This window comes from Falco punctatus (genome assembly GCF_963210335.1).
Source record: "Falco punctatus genome assembly, chromosome: 4".
Taxonomy (NCBI): Eukaryota; Metazoa; Chordata; class Aves; order Falconiformes; family Falconidae; genus Falco; species Falco punctatus.
Window position 1 is genome coordinate 72,360,994 of NC_137583.1, and position 21,350 is coordinate 72,382,343.

Sequence of the window (21,350 nt, forward strand, 5' to 3'; positions counted from 1 at the left end):
AAGGAAAAGTATCTTAGCAAGGCTAATAACTGAGTGAGTCTGCCTCAGCAATGCAGGTGTTAGTATGTCGTCTGTACATAATTAGCAGCACTATACAAAATGTGATTCTCTCATTAGTTGGATTAGGACATGCCTTTTTTTGTGATAAGATCCTTATATTCCGTAAGTCAATATATAGGCCATACTTAAATACTAGGGCTTAGACTATGCTCCTTATTTTCTCATTTATTTGTCTATACACGGCTACCTATGCCATGGTTTTCATACGCTACTTAGTGCTTTGAAATTCTGCCAAACATTTTTTAAAAATAAGATATGTGGAAAATAAACACTCTCTGGAGCGAAAGTTAAGAAAAGAAAAAAAGAAAAGAATAATAAAACTACTCAAGGTATTGAAGTGGAATCCATAGATCACTTGGAGGACAAGGCTGTTGTATAACAGTTGTAGGGAGCAACAGCATTTACTGAAGCTGGTAAAACAGCTAAAGCCCAGTTACACAGAGCAAGACAATGTAACTTCTGTTCCCATTTACATGTGATCTGATACGATTCAAACAACAAAGTCTTTCAATGTCACTTTCCACTGATACCCTGAAAAACCTCTTGTGTCAAAAGCTACTGTTTATATAGTCTCATATATCCATTTAGTAATACTTACCTATGCTTCCTTTGTCTACACAGTCATTTACGGATGCTTAGAAAAATGGTGACAACTTTATTTCTAGAAAAATAACCTTTTCCTTGTGTTCCCCACAGTTCATGCTTTGAGCCAAATACTACCCTTGATTAACCACAACAGTTAGCAGCACTGGGAGGAATGGCCAGATACCTGACAGCAGAACTTCACTCCTACATTGTTGTAAAAGGTGCATATAAAGCATCAGAAGAGGGGTGGAAGAGGGAGAGGGAGGACAGAGTACATTTATGGGAGTTAAACTGAATTACCTGGAAGCTGGATAGGAGATTGGAGAAAACATGCACCTGCCGTGTATCTTATCCATTTCACTAAAATGATATTCAAAATCAGGCAATGCTGATATTCCCAGAATTAAAATAATAAATTAAAACAAACTTCCAGCTAACTTAATTATTAACGCACTACAGTTTTATATAATGTGCTATTTACAGTGAAATACAAAAAGTATTTCATTCAGACAATTATTACAAAGACTACATGTGATGCAGAACAGCTTTTACACTAGGCAAGGGTATGGAACCTGTAGTTATAATAGTGAATTTCTCCCAACTTACCAGTGCAACAGGTGTTCAATGCAAAACAAGCTACATTTACTCCCTTTGACTTCAATGCATTTTCTCTAGCAAGCTCCTAAGAGTACTTTGTCACATTTTTCTAAGCTCTCACCAGCAGCACAAGTTTAGGCGAAGGAAAAGCATTTAGCTGGCTGCAAAGTGGGAATGCAGAGGAATTGGCAAGTGTATAAAAAGTGGAGAAGCTACAAAAATTTATTTTCCAACAAAATAACTCTCCACAAGCTGTGTAAACTTTTCTTACTAAAACAAATACTCTAAAACACAAAGATTTTACATTTCCAGTGAAACACTCCCAGTAACATTTGCCTGTTTCCACTCTCCTGAAGTCTCCACAAAGAGCCAGCAGATTTACACTTTCTCAATTACCTGGGTCACTGAACTCCCTCGTATTCCCTGACTGCAATTTGGATTTTTAAATGAACAGACAGAATGAAGAAACAGACTTGTTGGGCTTTTGACTAACCTTTGTTTTTTTCAGTAGATTCTCACACTTTGCTGCCTAACGTGCACACGCACACTTACGCCCATCCACCACCCACCCGCTCACATACACGCCTCTGTCATGTGTGCTCTGTTATTCTAACAGAACAAAAATTAAGCTGTGTCCATTGCAATTTTGTGACCTGTACAGAGAAGAATAATTTATAGTGGCAAGTTTGTTACCTTTACCATAAATTTAAAACACAAAATTGGATTTGCAAGGACAGCATAGGGTATAAGAGTTAGACCCTTTATCTCAAGCACTCATTCGTATTTACAGTAAGTATAAGCTTTCTGCTACAGAAGAAAAAGTATTTAGATTGAACACTGTTACAGATTTCCTACACGAGGCTAGTTCCAGTTGCCAGTAATTCAAAAGCAAATCTGCTAACTTGGCATTAGGACTCTAAAACAGTGTGATCAAACTTAGATAGTAAGAAGGTGTCTGCAGAAATAACATTTATAAACTGTATATACAGTACACAGTACCAGTACATAGAAAATAGATTTTGACGTTATGATCCCCTGTGTGTAAGGCAAGACTGAATTCTGTCTTCAAATGGAGACCACCAGAGGTACAAGCAACAGATAGTGGCTTTTAAACCAATATGCGAATCAAGTGCATACAAATTAAAAATCAGAGCAGACAAAAAGTTTTAGATTCTTTTATGTGCTGATTCTGGCTTGCTGAATACACGGGAAGTTATTAAACATCAAATGTACCTTTTTTTAAAAAACACAACACCTTGATGGCAACAGATATTGTTCAAGTGGCAGCTACCAAAAAACAGCTTGAAAAATGGCATAGTACAACATCAGGAACTCTGCGGTTGTACTACACTAATTCATATAGCACTATCCAAAAAAATAAGTATATGAATATTCTATTTCATGCTATTGCTATGCGAGCAACAGCAATACAAACCAGCGTACAGAAGGATACCATATGTTCTGCAATGAAGAACCCAAAGATATTTTCAAGGGGCATTGTTACAAGACTTCAAAGAAACACAAGACTGCCAGAGGCAAAAGTTACTGACGGATGTAAACATCCCTGTTCCATTCTCCTGTGTCGTTACGTTTTTTTGATATCACTTCCCCATCCTTGTCACAATATTGGTCCCTTGATTTATGACGACTACGCTGTTTGTTGCATTCATTGTGGTCCTGCTCGCGGTCCCTCTCCTTTGAACGATGCCTTGATTCTCTATGTCTGTGATCACTGCTCCCATGGGACTCGTCTCTATGATTGTGATCCCTGTGAGAATCATAGTGGTCACCGTGCTCATGCGAGTAGTCCTCCTTTGGCTCTACGTAAGCTGAATCTCTGCTGTCTTGTGTTTCTGAGTCAAACGTTTCTTGCCTAGAAAGGCCTCTAACACCACTGCGATGGTTGTGGTGCTGGCTTGAGGAAGAGCGATGCTGGGATTTCTTGACGGGTTCAACCCGTGCTTCCTCTTCAATTTGTGAACTGCTGCGTTCAGGGACTGAATGGTCATTCCTCTGGTCTCCTTGAGATCCCTGCTATCACAACCAGCAGTGAGTTCACGTACATGAAGTACACATTTAAAAACTTTCCCCAATATCAAATTCAACTAGAAAGTATCATGAAACCAGTAAAATTTAAGTACACAACAATCCACTTTGAATCTAAACTAGAAAAAACATCAGAATTAAACTTTGACTGAAAATTCAGTATTATAATACAAACAATTCCTTTCACTCTGATCAGAACAGAGGGTGGCACTTGGGTTATTCTGTGACACTTTCTCATCTTCTGTGATGTCTCTGACTATGACAGTTAGCAATAATTGCCTACCACGCTCCAGACAAAAAGAGAGCGTGCAAAAGCAGGACAAAAAAAGAGGACATATGATGCCAGGAAAGGGCAGGTTATCAGTTGAGATGCCTGCCTGGGAACAGCTACTATGGGTAAGTGATTTTAGAGGGCTGAGGAGGGGGATTCCAGACCAGAACCAAAGTACAAATACTTGGCCTTTTTAGAGTAGCTGCCTTTTTTTTTTTTTTTTTTAAGAAAAAAAAAAAAAAGGCAATTGAATCTAGTTTAAATAAAGTTTGTATTATGATACTAATAGTATCACTGACCTTCTGTTTTTCTCAGCAATAATTCCATTTCTTCATGGTAATGAAAAACTAAACTTTGACCTCCTAATTTTACAAGCTCAAGAACACAGACCATTGCTGAGAACAGCAGGAGGAGAGCAATATTATCATCCACAGAATTTCCTAACACACCACTACTATTAAGACTGAAAAAAAAATGACCAGGTAATAACAAACCTACCCTTCACCAGCATAATGCTTTGAAATCACTGCAAAACGAACAAGTGGCATTATTTAACTCATAAGGGGGTTTCATTATATTAACCTGCTTTTATTCCCAAACCACAGCCAAAGACTTTTCAAGCTTAACTGTACCATTTTAAGAAATAGTTTATAGTGAAACTGAATTATCCTTCTTGTACGAGGTGAAGAACATCAAGCCAAAATCAACTCTACTGGCACACAATTAAAGTAGGTTTTAACAGACTTTTACAGGCATTTGTTTGTGAGACTACTAAATTTGCCAAAGGTAGTCTGAAGTTTGCCTCCTATGGTTCAGAGCTGTCTAAAAATAAAGAACTGCCTCCAGGGCAGCTTGTGGACTTATCTCTTTCTATTTTGTTGAAAAGAGCTAGGGAAGGAGGAAATGTTGTCCTTCAGCCATAAATCCTGGCAGGCAGGTTTCCTAGCAACCCAAAAAGTAAAATGAAAAGAAATTGGATATGAAGAAATCTGTACTATCAGAAACTTACAAAAAGCAACATTTTTCAAATCACCAATTTGATAAATTTGACAAATCTTCCATTTTCCAAGACATTTTGTTCTGTAAACCTCTGAGTGCCTATCTGGGTTGCTCCATGTGTTCCTAATTTGAAACAAATGGTACAGATGAGAACAAGGCAACAGAAACAGCGGTTAAATTTCTTTCTTGTTCTTGTGTTTATGGTTCTCAAGATGATTCTGATTTGCCAGAAAAGGAATGCAGTAATTGTAAACATGAAGAGATGTGTTCAAGGTGAACAGAAATGCCTCAGCAGATGTGAATTATAAATGAAATCGAGTAAGAGTCTAAAGCAAGGCCTACTTTGGATGTGTAAACACATTTGTATTAGTTCACAACCATGACTGCTTTTAAAGCACATAAACTGGGTACACATGTAAAACCCTTTAACTCTCATACGGTCAAATGCCAAATATCTGTGTACCTATATGTAATAGTGACTAATAAAATCCATCATTGCTGTGGTTTGAGAACAAATGCAACATCTGAACCTGCTTTGCACAGAATGCTGCTTTTACAAACTCAGATGAATCGTCTCTGCTACGACGACCATGTGCAGAAAAGCACAGTGAATAAATTTAGAACCAATACCTGTAATTTCAGAACAGTGTTAGGGCTATTGGGATTTATGGGCAAATTAATCAACAGTAATTTTGCCTAAGTATTAGAGGGACAATGAACAGATAATGTTTGAATCTGGATTAGAGTCCGGCTTTGTGATTCATAACCAAATCAGGGCTCTGATTTGATTACATTCCACAGCGCAGGAATTTTATGGCCCAATCTCCTAAAGTTTTTTTGCCTAAAATGGAGGAAGTTTGAAATAAAACCATTTCATTATTCAGCTTGCAATTTCAAAGAAGTAAGGGCTCTTGTAAAGAAGTTTAAGCAATGCTGAAAGAGGAGAGAGGTCTGTGTCCACTGAATCCATTTGATTCGCTCCTATTCCCATTCAGTAGTCCCTAATTGCCTGCACCATAGCTGTGTGAGGTTGCTCCAGTCTTCTTTTTGGAATTATCTATTTCCCTACAAGAGAAAACCTGAAAACAGTTGTTGGGACAGCTTGCTCCAAAGCTCTCCATCAGATAGACAGGAGGTGTATGGTGTTCACCTGCTTAATTTCAAACAGTCCCAGGAGGACTCACACCTTCAAGCACCTCGTGCCATGCAATACACACAGTCAGCATCATGCCGTAACACCACTCTGGCACAGCTGGCAACACAGATCTCTCGTTACAATGTACACCTGGTACTGAAAAACCACAAAACCCAATTACGTCTCATGGCAAAGGGGTGCTGCATTGGACCCAGGGGAGGATGACTCAAATGCTTTGCAGTGCAGATGTTGCTCCTCCAGGCCAAGTGGCTGGTGGCATGTTTTTTCTCTGCAGAGCAGTCCACAAAAACCAGCAAAGACATAGAATTTAAATTCTCCAAACAGAGGGTCTTAACGCTATTGAGAGAATGGGTTCAGCCGCTGTGATTAGAAAGAAGCCCCACTCCATGCCAAGACCATGACAGGTTCAGGTTTGAGATGTCAGCTGAAAATTATCATAGGAAAATGAAACAAAAGGAATGTAAAAGTTCTACGCTTTATAAGGGACCCCTGTTGTTTCACACTTTTGTATTAGTAGACCTACAAACAAGATGTGAAACTGCAAACACATTCTCATTTTTAGTCCTTAAAATAAGAATCTGTTAATTTGCATGGAGATAGCACAGCATTCACAAAAGTGTTATTAGAACTCTGTATAATTCCTCCAGAGAATGTGGTTAATAAAATGAGTAAGTGAACTATAAATCCACACCCAAAAGGCATAAAAAATCATTAAGCAAAATAATAAGTACATCTACAAAGCAAAGGAAGTTTATCTAGCAAGTCTGCACACAACAATACTGAATTTCATACTCAGAAATTCTTCCAGTTCACAATTTTTTCAGGGTGTTTCAGCTCTGAGGACAGAAAAAAAGGCAGAAATGAGCTATAGCTTACAGTCTCTTTTCTTGCAACTGCTTTTGAAAGCAAGAGAAGGAGACACCCTGCAAGGTGGCTGAAGCAATTTTTCTTGTTAAAGCCCAAATCTGTCAAGTCTGTGGTCATCTAACAGGAAGTCTTTGACATATGAAATTGTTTTGCGAGATCACAAAAACAAAGAGCAAATTTTCGCCATTTTAATTTGGGTGCAGGTATGTTTTTTTCTTTGAAGGCGCTTTTCTTAGCCAAAGTTATGAATTTGAACTTCTGGGCATATATGGAACTTAGGTGGAAATTAAGATGTAGTAAGCCATTATTTGAGCTGGGACAGATGTATTTTAACCCCCACTGTGATCTTCTCAGCCTCGAGGTGTCACTCACTATTTATAATGAAATAACATCTTTCAAGATTGCATTTCATGCCATGCAATACATATACAAAGGACAGGATCTCCTTATGAGGAAAACCTTACATACACTTACACAAACCAAAAGCTGCAGGAGAAAAGAGGGGAGAGAATATGCCCAAAGTCAACAGGCAGGTCAGTGTGGAGGTGGGAAGAAAGCCTGTTTTTCCCAGCTCGCTAGACAGTACCCTTGCTGTTCAGAACATACTGCCTCTCAAGGTCTTTCTGCACAACGTGCCGCGGGACTCAGGGTTTATGTAAGAGTTTGACTTGAAGGAAGTATGTACTTTTCACAGCAACAGCCACTGAATAGAAGATCAAAGGAAACGCTGAAATGGCCACTTTGACCTTGAGACTTCACGAATAGTCAGCCATTCTCAACTGCTACAACTCTATAGTCTTTGGGAAGATGAGAACAGATTCCCTCCAACATTTGTGGATCTGCTCTGTACATAATCCAATTTGTCATGCAGGGCCTCTGGGCCCGAGATTTGCCTATTAGCAATAGTGTGCCCATCAGTCAGAGAGTTACCAGAGGCTGTAACGTGCATAGTATTAGCCCAGTTCTACTCCTCTGATTGGATTACATATGGCGAACTATAAAAATGCTTGTGGCTGGTACACATATTACTGGCACAGTGGTGTCCTAGGCACAATAAAACCTTAAGCATTCCGCTTCACATCACCATATGTTTTCAGTCAGGCTGGCTTAGTCCTTGGAAACAAAAGTAGCCTCCTAGTCAATGCGCAAACACATGCTACCACGAATACAACAGAAATAACAATAATGGGCCTGTATTTGCCTTCTATACTGAAAATGAGTGAACTTCTACTGAAAAAGCTCTTAAACTACCAACAACAGTAAGACATACTGAACATATTCTAGTATCAGACTGTGAACGTGCTTTGGAAGAGGAAGAAGTTGATAGGAAAAAAAAAAAAAAAAAAAAAGAGATGGCATAACAACTGTACCTGTAAATTAATATTTGGACCTGGGCTAATAGGAAGAGTGGCTGTTGCAAGTGTGCGAGTGAGAAGCTGGTTAGGAGGGTTGCTGCTAGGTGGATGCGTGGCCTTCCAGTAGGCTTCCAGATAGTCAGCAAGGTGCTCACAAGCATCTTCAAGCTGGTTCTCATCAAGAATTACATCGAACATTTCCTGATAAAGGAAAGGTTTTAGTAAGAATAATCACCAGCTAAAGGGAGATGAGCTAGAGACATTGATGACTACACTTTCCATTCATCAAAAACGAACCACATTTCTAGTACTTGTGTTAAGATATTTCACCCTTTTTGGTTGGTGTTTTAATGCAATTGATAGAAAAAACAGCAATCGTAGCTAACATTAATGTTACACTTGCTAAAGCAACTCCTCGTGGCTTCCACTTAGTAATGCACAAACAGTCAACCAAGATAGGAAGAAGCAGCTTAAACAGATCTTAAAATTCAAGTATCCAGAAAGAAAGGTTAAACACTGACATTTTTAGCTGTTGGAACAAAATGGAATGGCAAGAAAAGGGATTCACTCCCCATATCTAGAATAACTAATAGAAAGCCAAGACTAATAGTTCTTATTCAGTAAGAATAAGAATAGAGACTAAGACCAATAACTAACAACAGTAAGAAACACACGTAATACAGATCATCCAGTTTCCAAGTGTCATACAAATAGTAGGTTAGAGATTAGTCATATGGTCCAATTTTAGGCATCTGAAGTTAGGAGGCGTATTTCTTCCAATCCCTTCCCAGTCAGGGAGACACAAGTTCTCCTGAAGGCAGCTTTGAGCGCCTGCTCAGGTCTCTAGCATTCCTCATTGACTTTCTGGGGACTTGAGGAGACTAGTCTCTTAACTTTAGATGCTTGAACTTACATGATGAAAACACTTCCCTCACTATGGCAAATTCCCAAATCCAACTGAACTGAACCTTCTCCTTCTGCTCTCTTATCCATAGTCTTGATAGCTCAGTATGCTGGTTATATATATAACCCTTCCCATGTGCAAAACACAGCTGGAGTCTCATAATTTCCACTTTATAGGTGGAAACTGAATTTGATTCAGTGCACATCAGCAGAAGAACTGCAGAGCTCTCAGCTACACAGTACCTTGCAGCTTTTCGCCAAAACCATGACCAAGAATGCCAGCCGTGATGTGGTGGCATATGCCCCCGGGGAGCTACCCAAACCACTGGCCTTGCCCTAAACTGCCAGAGTTAAAGCACAGTCACTAAGAGGGTTCATTTTTAGACCAACAACCCCCCAAAAATTATCAAGTAAAACAAATGCTCAGTTTGTTCAAGTAGTGAATGTATCAGAATGGATCGTAGTAACTGCTTGTGACCAGGAATGTTTTTTCCCTGCGCCCTTGTGCAGAGCCCAGAGGCCTAGGGAAGCATTCTGCAAAAAAGCAATAGTGAAATATGGCCAGAAGAGGGCAAACATTCCCAGAAATTGCATAATTGTGCTTGAAAAGAAAGGCACCTTTCAAACATGAGACATCAATTAACAGTAACTCACCGGAGGACACTGTGCCAGTTTATCAGCTGCCACCATCTGAACATTAAGGTGTTTGGCCTGAGATTTCCCTCGAGATTTTATTAGCCTCTGTAAAACCTGTGAAAAAGACATTAACAGAAGTGAGAAGATTCTGACTTAATGTACATATATAACTACTTCAAATGTTTACATTTTATCTGTCCACTTGGGCAGATCAAATTCTTCATTTGATGGCTTCAGGAGCATTTCCCATGCTGTTTACATCCAGAACAAGCTACTTTTCATTTACTTCCTGACATCTCCTTTCCTGTCATGAGCACTAAAAAGGTCTCCTCCTATTTCCCTCTGCTGCTTTCAGTTTTGTTTGTTTCTAAGCTGAAATTCTTTAATTGCTCCCCTGAGTCCTCTTCCCATAAATTCGTTCTTCTCTTTCAAATGCCTCCTCATGAGGTCTGTGCAGGTGTTTTCACAGAATGAAAGAGTACATTATCAGGAGATGTTAATCAGTCAGTTTGATATTCATTGTGTGAAAATCTTTCCTTCATTTCTGTATTATTTTGATTTAACAAACTGTTAGCGTAACTTAAATGATTGACACTAGAAGCGCAATCTCAATTTAAAAAAAACACTGGAGATACAGCATCTTTCCCCAAATGGGTTCTGGTAACATTGGGGCTAAGATACTTGTTTGACTAATAATATTTCACCATTCAAAGGGAAGCAATAACAATATATAGCTCTGAACTTTAATGAGGACATGATTATTTGCATTTGAGATCAAGAAAAGGAGGTGGGGGGAAGGAAGACTGAAACAGCACGATCAGTAAAATACTTACCTTAGGAGAAGAGATCTTTACATATACTATGATGGGAGCCAGAGAGGTTTTGCTTAGTTGAGCTGGGTGGTTAATGGTATCAGCATCCAGCACCACCAACTGCAGTGTCCTTGCCAATTCAAAAATCCGTTCAATTTCACTTTGAACTTCAGCTGGAGGTAAGCAGAAATTTAAGAGTTATGAAAACATTAAAAATTATTAAAATATTAAAAGTTATGAAAATATTAAAAGGCAGTTAGTATTAAGGAATACAAAAATGTGGCAGACTGGTGTGTTGCTGCTCCTCAGGCTGGAAGGAGCTGTTAGCAGTGCAGGTCCCTGGCACCTAGGGAAACGAACGCAATGTTAACAAGTGTTTTGCCCCTGTTTTTTTGCCCTTGAGGGCAGCACTGCCTGCCTCTCTTACCTCCACCACTTCTTGCAATTCCAGCCTGGAGAGATACTGCTGATACATTCTTACAAGACCTCAGTCCATAAATGTAAGAAAAAAAAGAGGTAAGAATGCCTGCGAAATCACATGGTAATCTTTTACTACGCCATTAATTTCCTACATGTAAATAATTTCATCTCAGACTTTAATCTTATGTAGTAATCAATTTTCTCACACTGGACTGCCCAAGATAGGCATTACGATGTACTGAAGTGTCTGTATTAGCAGAAACTGCTGGTTTCCCACTTATGTCAACTTATCAAAGCTGTGGAAAACAGTTTCCTTCATATACTGGCCTCAGTATGGTACCATATTAAAAAGTTTGATTGCTATGTGTAAAACACTTTTTGCAAAACCGTAACTCAATAATCCAAATAATGCTATGGTATCCTCCTCCCAACCCTATGAGTTCTGGAAAGGTGATTTTCCTGAAAAAAATCATCTTGTCTTCTGGTAACTCATGCTCCCAGCTCCTCAGCACCCTGTCTGACTGGCCATAGTAGTTTCCAGGGCAAACATCTCCAAGACGGATGGCCTGTGTCCACTTTCACAAGTGATGTAGAAACCATCTTCATTCCTAAATGAACCAAAATTAAATCTTACAATAGCAAAATCATTCTTGAACTGGAGTCACATTTTCCTGCTCAAATCTTGATACAGGCTGACTTCACAGAGAAATTGCAGAAGTAATTATATAGGTTTCCCTTTAAAGGTTGTGCACGGTCCATGAACCAAAACCAGATTAGATTATATATCCCATTCAAAGTAAGCATTAGAAGACAACCAACAGAAACTTAAATGCCAACAAGAGGTACCAAAAACTTATTTATTATAGAGTTTCTTGACATTACACTACGAGCATTTTACCTGTTACAGTGGCACAAACACTACTCTTCCTTCAAAACACAGCCTATCTGATCTGGCTAGAGGGAGGTTTCTATGGTGAATGGTCTCTTTCAAGGGGTGTGAAGTGATTGATTTTTGTTACCTTAGAATAGCAACTCAATAAATTTGGTACCATCATAAGATTGCAAAATTTCAAGAGAAAGCAAAGCATCTCTTTGGAGCTAGTCTCCATTTAGCTCAAAGTCTTTTGGTTCCAAATCAATAGGTGACTACTATGATCATTTTATAAATGAAGTAACATCTTAAATGGCTATCAGAAAATCTATATAGTATGTTCTCTATTGGAGAAGGCTGACACTGTTTTGGGTCTGTTAAACATCACCTCCACTCAGCTCAAAATTTGGCTGAGTACATGCCGATCGGTGTTTTAGAGCAGAGAACACGGCGAGATGTGCATGGCGTGCTGGTATGGAAAGCACTGGCGTGTGCCTTCCTGCTTGTCGATAAAAGCGCTGTGGCCCAGCTGCTGTCTGAATGAGGACCACAGTTTTGAAGACAAAACCTCTGATGTTTCCTGGCACATTCGCGATTACGTTATCTGCAAATTTGTTGCATAGATATATTACTGGAATGACTGATTACCATTGTCTCAGTGATTTAGTAGAAGATAGTCAGTAGTCTATGCCTAATTTAAGTCCAAATGATGACTAAGAATAAACATATCAGAGATAATTTGTCATACTGTTCTGATGAGTTTGGACTGCTTTCCTGCAATTTCAAGCCAGGCTCCACACTTCAGTCAGTGTAACAGTGTAACAGTATCAGTTAATGTATCATTTTAAGACCATTCCAGACTGCTAAACCCCCTTGTTTAGGACAATTTATAGCCAGCAAAATCTGCCTTTTTACCAGCATATCGTAATTTTGTCTGGGGAAGCAGTATTTGCTGCACTGCTGGAAGCACTCTTCTGCCAGTAAAGAATACAGATCTGTGAACTACATTTCCTGCTACACTTTTTGAAACAACCCTCTGCCAGGGCAGTGCCTGAGGGTATCTTCTACTGTGAAACGCACCCAGGGCAATAATTGCAGGTAACTATGGTCCTATGAACCAATAGTTTCCACCTGAATCTGAACACAGATAAAATTTCCATCATTTCAAAAGTATTTCAGTATTTATTTTTCTTAACTTGGGTAAAGGAGAAAAGTTCAAGGAACTACACTGCATGATTGATGAAGTAATGTGTTGTGCCTCTACCCTTCCAGACAAAACAGATGGACAAAATGCACGCAGATTGCCAAAGAGGTCCTGATCTCCTGTCCCTTAGTGTACTTCTTCAGCTTCTGGAAAACCCTGTATTTTGCTTGGAATCCTCCTTGCATTCTAACTTTTCACTACACAAAAAGTTGTTGCAATTACTTAAATAATAGCAGCTTCTCTTTTTGGCTGACAAAGGCTTTATCTACTGCTGCAGCTCTGGTTTTCATCTTTCTTTAGCGACATCTCTCAAATAACACATTCTATACCCGTAAAGATTCTTTTCCAACAAGACACTCAGCACAAATTTTCTCTCAAGACTTTTGACCAAAATAAGCAAAGAACCCAAAATACCATGTGAGGATAGTAACACAAATGTCACTGTAAGTTAAAAAAGGGAGCTGAGAACAATGACAGTGTGGTATCTTCAAAGCAGCACAGTAATAGATTAGCAATCTTCCCACCTCCATGAATATAATCTATTTATAATAATATCCCTTCTGATGTACTGTAGAGACGTAACAGTGAGGCTGTAACAATTAACTTCAATAAATTATATTTGCTAATCATAATGAGAGGCATACATGTAATTAGATCTACTGTGACAATCATCATGAAATGCTGGCAGCCCAGCTACAACACTAAAAACCAGAAGCAAGCTATCAACTTTTAAAGTGACCCTTATAATCTATTTCATATGGCCTCCTTAGTAATCAGAAAGGGAACATTTTAAATGACAGGAGCACTCAACTGTCTATTCCATACAATCGGGGGTCAACTCTAAGAGACAAGAAGTACACAGCCAACTTCAAATATTGCTCATTTAAACTTACTCCCATGTATTAATTCCAAATACCCCTACTGTACCCTGAAATAAGTAAAAATTCAGTACAATGAGAGCACAAGTAAATGGCTTATCCTATTACCGGGGCAAGCAAATATTCTCTACACCTGTTGGACCTTACAAATTCATTTCAAGCTACAGTCTTCAACAGTTCATTACAACAATCTCACCTAAAGTAAAGGCAAAGACACAGCAATACTGCATTGCATGTATGTCAATTAGCTACTAACAAGATGAGCTGTGGTGGAATTTAGGCTTACTTACACAGTGCCATGTTAAAAGAACATTCTCTACTGTACACAGCTGGAGAAACACAACCCTCCTTCAAATCTGGGCAGAAAGCATCCACAGCAGCCAGGAGTCACTGGGACACCCAGCTTGACAGAGCCATGGCTCCATCAGCACTATGTTCTAGACAGACCCTGATGAGACAGCAGTTTTGTGATGCAATGCAAAATGGCCATGCCTCTGGCTTGCAAAGGCCAAATTAGAACGACAAAATATTACTTATATGCAGCAAAGAGGTTTTGATCTTCAGCAGGAACAGTGAAGTTCACGTACTGCCAACTTAATACAGTATAACATTAATATTCTATTCAATTTGACCTTGTCTACTTGTCCATGGCATTGGTGGCACTGATTTGTTCATAGAAGCAGACTTGTTTCTTGTTATTACCTGGACTGCAACGGCCACAGTGACAAAGCATTCTATTTTTTCTAAACAAAGCTCCTGATATTACAGACATATAGCACAAAAAGAACACATCTATGTCAATGCATGCCATAGAAAAATGCTTAGCAACACTCTGTACAAACGGCTTTCAAATAATTTTATAAAATAAGGAGAACAGAAATCAGTAACCGTGATCTTTCTTATGCTAATTCTTTTAAATAAGCACACTTACTTAAAGATAACTAATCACTGAATTCCATGAACATAACTAAAGAAACGAGAAGTTTAAAGCAGCATCAGGAATCCCAAAACAAAGGCAAAGGAAACAGGTGCGCTATACATCCCCAGTGCCTTTAAAGCACATAGAAAGTACTGCACCAAAAAACAGCTAAGAAATGGATAAAAGTCCTGTCTGAAATCCAAGAAAACGAAAAAAGGAAAACAAAAAAGAAGTGATGACTACTGAGTTGTGCTCACACACCTCTTGATTAAGAAGTAAATCATGAACCTGACCGACAGAATTCAGATTTTAAATTTTCACTTGTGAGCATATTTGCGCATACACATGCTCATATTGTCGGCAAAATCACCCAAGTGTCTACATGGGGTACTGCACTAACCGGAATGCAGGTACTTGGCCAGGCTATCCCAGACTACATCAGATGCCTGCGCTCGCTGTATACAAAGTGGAGAGACAAAGATGCTATCACGGGTGATCCAGAAAGCTACATGGTGTGTGAGCAGTCTGGAGCAAGCCAATACGAAATGCCACACCTATGTAAGTGCTTGGCCTCCTTCTCACCTTCCCCTTTCCTTCCCTCAAGCACCAAGGTTGCTCTGGGTAGGTAAGGAGCTAGCAGCAGGGTCATGCTAGATGGTGGACTGCACACTCCATCCCTTCCCCAGCCAGGGAAGTTCAGCCCTGTGGTTTCACCCCACACTGGTGGCAATGCCGGACAGCAGAAGCCTGTGTGCCTCTCCTCCAGCGTACCCAGCTAAGAAGGAAAAGGGCTTGGAGGGGAATATGAGCAAGTAAGAAGTAATACATGCTCCAAGCTTAGTCCTTAAGCAACCGGCCAGAAGACGCCTTACTCAACACCTGGCTTACAGGTGTTTCAATCAAATTTCTAACATAAATGTAGTTTTGTGAATATACTTACATCTCCACGGTCTCAACCAAATCCTTAGCCACTAGCTTGTTACATAAAAAGGGGAGGGTGGGAGTGGGAGGATAACAGTATTTTCCAGGGAAAGTGGCTGCATGTGTTACTCATGCCTAACAGATGGGGCTCCTGTGGGGGATAAGGCAGAAAGGAAGGGGGCATGCCTGCTGCTCTGCCTGGTGCTCCGTCTGGGCTCTGCTGAAGGGGAGCTGTGGGGTGAGGTGCTGCAGGAAAACAGGGTTTTCCTCCTCCTGCCTGCTGAGGCTCTATTTAGACAGAATTCAGATGGCCTTGAATACACACACTCATCCAAGTGGTACTGACAGATACAATGGGATGTTTGGAAACCTCAGCATAACCAAGATCTATTTATAATGGGACTAACATCTCCTGAAATGCAATACTGTAATTATATGACAACATAAAACAGACAGTGGTGTTTAAAAATACTAAATAGCACATGAAAATGTCTACTTCCTCCTCTATTTCACTGGGCTAGCAAAACAATAGCATTCATGAAATGACGCTTCTTATGCCAGGTTTAAACTGAAAATAAATTTTAATGGTCTATGAATGGAGAAGCTGGAAATCAGCAGACTGCAGCACAAACACGAGTATATGAGCACAGCACAGGGGACAGCTGCACTGAGACAACTTCTCCAGGCAGAACCGCAGCCGCTCCAGAAGGTGCCATGCAGCATAGTGCTGCTCCCATCATTAAGCTCTCCTACACTCTGTTATCGACTACTTGGGACAGTAACTCTGGGCAAAGAAGCAGTCTAATGTTTACTTTGCTCAGGGGACCAAGCAAGTGTCTCTGCATAGTTCAGAACTGTTATTATCATGTCAGGCTGGCACTACCTTGGATATTTCTGCACCATGCCTCATTACTCAGTGCAGTGCTTTTACAGCTCTGGTCCATACATAGACACTAAGTGCTCCCTAGGTCTGTTGTTTTATTCAGAACAAACAGAAATAAAAATGCTCAGATTTTCTCACTGATAGGATGCGGAACCACTCAATTGCTGGCTATTCAACCCCTCCCTGCTGATGGTGTGCCACTTGCAAAACATTTGCGCATTCACTGAGTGGGAGAGACACTGACTCTGTAGCCTGATGCTTAGAGTGGGAGGTGAAACACATGGATTCCAGTTCTTTCTCCAGGGAAAGTTTAACTATTATGCAAAGTGTGTAAGACTCAGGCAGGACCGACTGACAACCATCATAAAGGTGATCATAGCCCTGTCATGGCAATTGAAATTTTAAGTTCACACCTCTGTTAGTAGACAACAGACATGAACCCAAACTTCTTTGCATTGTGGTTAAACAAATGCTTAGTCTTGGAAAAAATGAGGACACAGACAGTAACTTTTTATCAGTTCCGTGAGCCTAGGAGAAAAAACCCACACTGGATCAATTCAACCTACAGGTGTGAATAGTTTTAAGGGAAGAAAATCATATTCTTGAGCAAACAGCTGATTTCCGGAAAGTATTTCCCTCACCTATCCAGGCAGCTTAGTTACAATACAGATATGCGTAACCTTAAAAATTACTCTAATGCACTGCTATATTGCTTTGCCTCTAGCACACGGTTTGTTTCAATATATCATCAATCATACGTATTTCAGTGCTGTACCATGAGAATAAATAGTGACATGTACCTGAGGACTCTCTCTTAATTTACAGAAAACAAGAATTATTGCACCCCCCACTCCCCACCTTTGGAAACACTTTGGAAACAGGAAATTTCAATACTGTATCCAAAAATTATTTGTAAGTTAGAATACTGGGAAAGTTAGTACCAAACTTCTAATGCAGAACTACCTGGAGAACTTATTAGAGAGACTCTGACTTTAGATGTTAAAAAAATCAAGGCTGGCCCAGCAGCATAAAAGAGCATTTTGAGGCATGTGAGAGTGATATATTTTAACGGGTTCAGGATTTTTATGCCACTCTCCCCATCTGTGTGCACAAAGATGTGTAGCCACATCCTTAGGATAACCCAGAAGTTCTTGGCTCAAGGCAGCTTCACATGTACCAGATTCCTTTATCATATCTGAGGATTTAATGCCTGCAAGTGAGAGTTCTGGACATTTGTCCCAGCTATCTTGACGATAAAACTATAAAGAGACAAACAGGATTTTCCATAACACACTGAACACCTTCTGTCTTCTCTGTGAACTGTATTAGATCCTTAAGACTCTGGAATGGAAACACAATCTTGGTTAAATCCCAATTTTGCACTCCTGTTCCACAGTCTCTGTAAGTAGGGGAGCATTTTTCTGAGGTATAGCTAGCACTCTTTTATGTTTATTTTTGATTTATAGTTGGGAAAGCATTTACTTGAACCTTATCATATAAAACAACTGCAATTAAATTACCAAACATGGTGAATACATAACATTATTTTTATATATATATATATAGTGTATATATCTGTAAACATAAAATGCATTGTTACCATAGCTGCAAGCATTCGACTGGCTTTTCACACAGATATCAAGAAAATAAAAATATAAGGCTGAAATTTGCACCGATAATTCACTACTATTTTTTCAGGCATGTATGTTTCATTCAGAAGACAAAACTCTGGGATACCAACATTATGATGCGAATAGGAGCTCTATACAATTTCTAGAAACAACATTCCAAAGGTAGGCACTCAGCTGCCCACTGGGTGTACGTAATGCCCGACAGGTTACTGCATATGCACACAGAAAGCACATAAACAGATTCCAAACCATCTAACTGCAATCATTTTACCATATACATGATGACATATTTTACACCAGCATTCACACATCTCTGTTAAGAATATGCACATTAGGTGCACACACCTTAGGTTTTCCACTGTAAATTTCTAATCTTTAGCGTTTACTTGTCAATCTCAACTTTATTTTTAGAACTGAAAATAAATAAGGAAAAGCAGCAAGATTTTCTGAAAGAAATACTTAGCAACACAGTACAGGATTGGCTTTTGTCTACCAGTGAGCCACCAAGAAACACACAGTGGTTCTGTGAGGTACAATAAAGCACTGAACACAAAACAGCAGGAAAAGTAATTTGCAAGCTTGTATACATACCCAAAACATCTGGAAGGGGAGAGCATTAATGAAGCAGAGAATGGAAAAAGCCAAGACAATCAGGTTCTTGCACAAAGCATACAGCATGAGGTAACGTTATAACAAGCGTAACACACAGAAACAAGAAAAAGTTTTGGGTACTTTTGATGAAGAAATGCAGCAAAAGCACAAAGCTGGTTCAGCAGTCTCTGCAAATGGCATGTGTACATGGCATGTATAGAAATGTAACTAAGCCAATTGGGACTGACTTTCAGGTGAATGAGATTTAACCATGTACTGTACCTTCTTGGAGAGAAAACTTTTCAAAATTATGGATTTCTTCTAGCCTTTTAAAGAAATGAATCAATTGCCCTTTCCTTAAATTTAGTTCTTTTTAGTTCATTTCACATACCAAACATAAAACAGTATTGACAAGCAAACATTTATTTTTATCCATAAAACAAACTTTCATATAGGAAAGGAAAAATACTGTACTGTCCTCCTAAATCTTGATAAGCTAGACACTCTTTTTGTAAAATTATTGGATACATTAATTTTACACTAGAATATTCAGTGGTGGCATTGGTTTCCAATGAGTCAAATACCAAGACTATTTTTAACTGATGCCTTTGCAAAAGCGAACTTTCAGTCGATAGGTGTTTGCAGCATTAATAGCATTACATTAAGTCCATTGAGACTTCCCTATAATCCTGTAAATCCAGTTCGTCATGGCAATTCCTATTCCCGATTATCACATTGTTTGTCTGTGCCTCCTTGAAGTTAATTCTGGATTATCTATTAAATCAGTTCCAAACAATGGCACTCACTCCACTGTTTACTGTGCTATGCACAATTATGAATAATAGGCACGATACTGCAAACCCGTATGTGGTAATAAGGTAAGATCTGTTCTCAAAAAAGAGGTTCATTTATTTCCCAGGAAAAAAGTATTTGGTATCAGTATATCAAGGACATTACCTTTGTACTATATTAAGTCATTGAAAGAACATTGATTAAAATAATATTTACATTAAAACCAACAATAAATTTTCAAAAGTCTAAGAAATAGCCTTCTCAGCTGCAGTTACAACCGTTGCTCACAAACGTGAGCATAACTGGGGGACAAATCAGTAGCTTGACTGTCCAGCTGCATGAGGTACCACCACGCAAAGGTGGGTAAGCAAAGGAATAGCTTCCCATCGAACCTGGAAGCAGCGAGGGATTTGGATTAACAAAGCAGTTCTAGGGAGCTGCATTTGCTATAATAAAAACCCATTTTTGTATAATACCAAATGTAGAAATAAACACAAGTCTCAGTCCACATGCCACTGACTGTCCAAGGAGGAGAGAGACAGATGGGAACTCATCTCCCCCATATCCTACAGCCATGCAGCCAGGAGACACATTCAGACCAGACCAGACCAAACCAACCCAAATCAAACCAAACCCTGTTCTGCATTAAAGATCAAACTGATTGCAATAAATACTATTTTTAAATACCTAGATCAGAACTAAGTTATTGTAGATAGTGCATGTGTGTGGGACACACGCAAATTTAGTGTTTGATAGAATTATTTTTTTCTTTTTGCAATGATTTGGAGAAAAGGCCCTATTATTCCTATTTTATACAAGGGAAAATGTAAGTAGAGAAAGAACTCACTTTCCATGACTCCTCAGACGACCTGCAAGCAAGTTACTAAAGAAGAACTAATGTAACCTGAGTCCTGACAATGATTTGTCTACGACTGATACTTGTATTGGGAGAGCATATTATTTGGCTGCAAAGCTAATACTAATAGAGTAGGAAATGCCACGATAGCTCTCTTAAATCAAATTCCGTGGTTTGTATTGTAAGACAGCATGCTCGGGAACATATAATAAAGTTGTTTCTGTAGAGCTGCCATCTCAATCAGTATGCAACTCTGTATGTTGTCAACTGATAAGCACCTATTGAACCATTTACTTTCTCTTCATTGTCAAATACGTGTTTCACGTCTCATTCAAAGCATATTGTTCTAATCTTCCTCTGAAAACAGAACAGAATGAATAAATTATTTGTTGGTAATTTTATGGAACTTTCTGTGGTGGCATTTCACTGATGTAATAAAGTGATTTTTCACTTTAAAACATCCTGTTTAGGTGAGGAGCTGGAATTATTTGTATTTTCCAGATAGAAAACTGAATCACAAAAAATAATAACAAGTTACCACTACTTTTTTGGGGGTTCATTTTCCGAATGTAGTGTCTGATACTTCAGAGTAATTACCATAGTAATTAGCATAATAATTATCATTGTAAATGGCATTCCTCAGGGGTTGTTATTAAGACCAACGCTGTTTAACATCTTTGTTGGCAACACGGATGGCAGGATTGGCTGTAGCCTCTGACTTTGCTGCTGACACCAGGCTGTGTGGTGCAGTCACCATGCTGGAGGGAAGGGATGCCACCCACAGGGACCCTGACAAGGCTTGAGAGGTGGGCCCAAGCGAACCTCATGAAGTTCAACAAGGCCAAGTGCAAGGTCCTGTATGTGGGATGGGGCAATCCCAAGCACAAATACAGGCTGGGCAGAGACTGAGAGAAGCCCTGAGGAGAAGGACTTGGGGGTGTTGGTGGATGAGAAGCTCAACATGACCCAACAATGTGCACTGGCAGCCCAGAAAGCCAACCGTATTCTGGAACGGCATCAAAAGAAGCATTACCAGCAGGCTGAGGGAGGCAATTCTCTCCCTCTGGCCCCCCCGGCGTAAAGAGACCATGGACCTG

General features: G+C 39.4%; 1 protein-coding gene across 9 annotated transcripts in view; it reads right to left on the minus strand.

The window, feature by feature from the left end:
- Positions 1-1,442: 1,442 nt before the first annotated feature.
- CACNB2 (calcium voltage-gated channel auxiliary subunit beta 2) overlaps positions 1,443-21,350 on the minus strand; it is a 269,587-nt gene continuing 249,679 nt past the window's right edge. For 5 of the 9 annotated variants that reach the window (XM_080382800.1, XM_080382801.1, XM_080382796.1 and 2 more), the window contains 4 exons: positions 10,309-10,460; positions 9,494-9,589; positions 7,952-8,137; positions 1,443-3,276 (listed from right to left, as the gene is read on the minus strand). In XM_080382800.1, coding sequence (XP_080238926.1) covers positions 2,785-3,276; positions 7,952-8,137; positions 9,494-9,589; positions 10,309-10,460 — 926 coding nt within the window. In that variant the 3' untranslated portion in view covers positions 1,443-2,784. The remainder of the gene's footprint in view (positions 3,277-7,951; positions 8,138-9,493; positions 9,590-10,308; positions 10,461-21,350) is intronic. The other 4 variants (XM_080382793.1, XM_080382797.1, XM_080382799.1 and 1 more) reach the window with 1 other exon arrangement.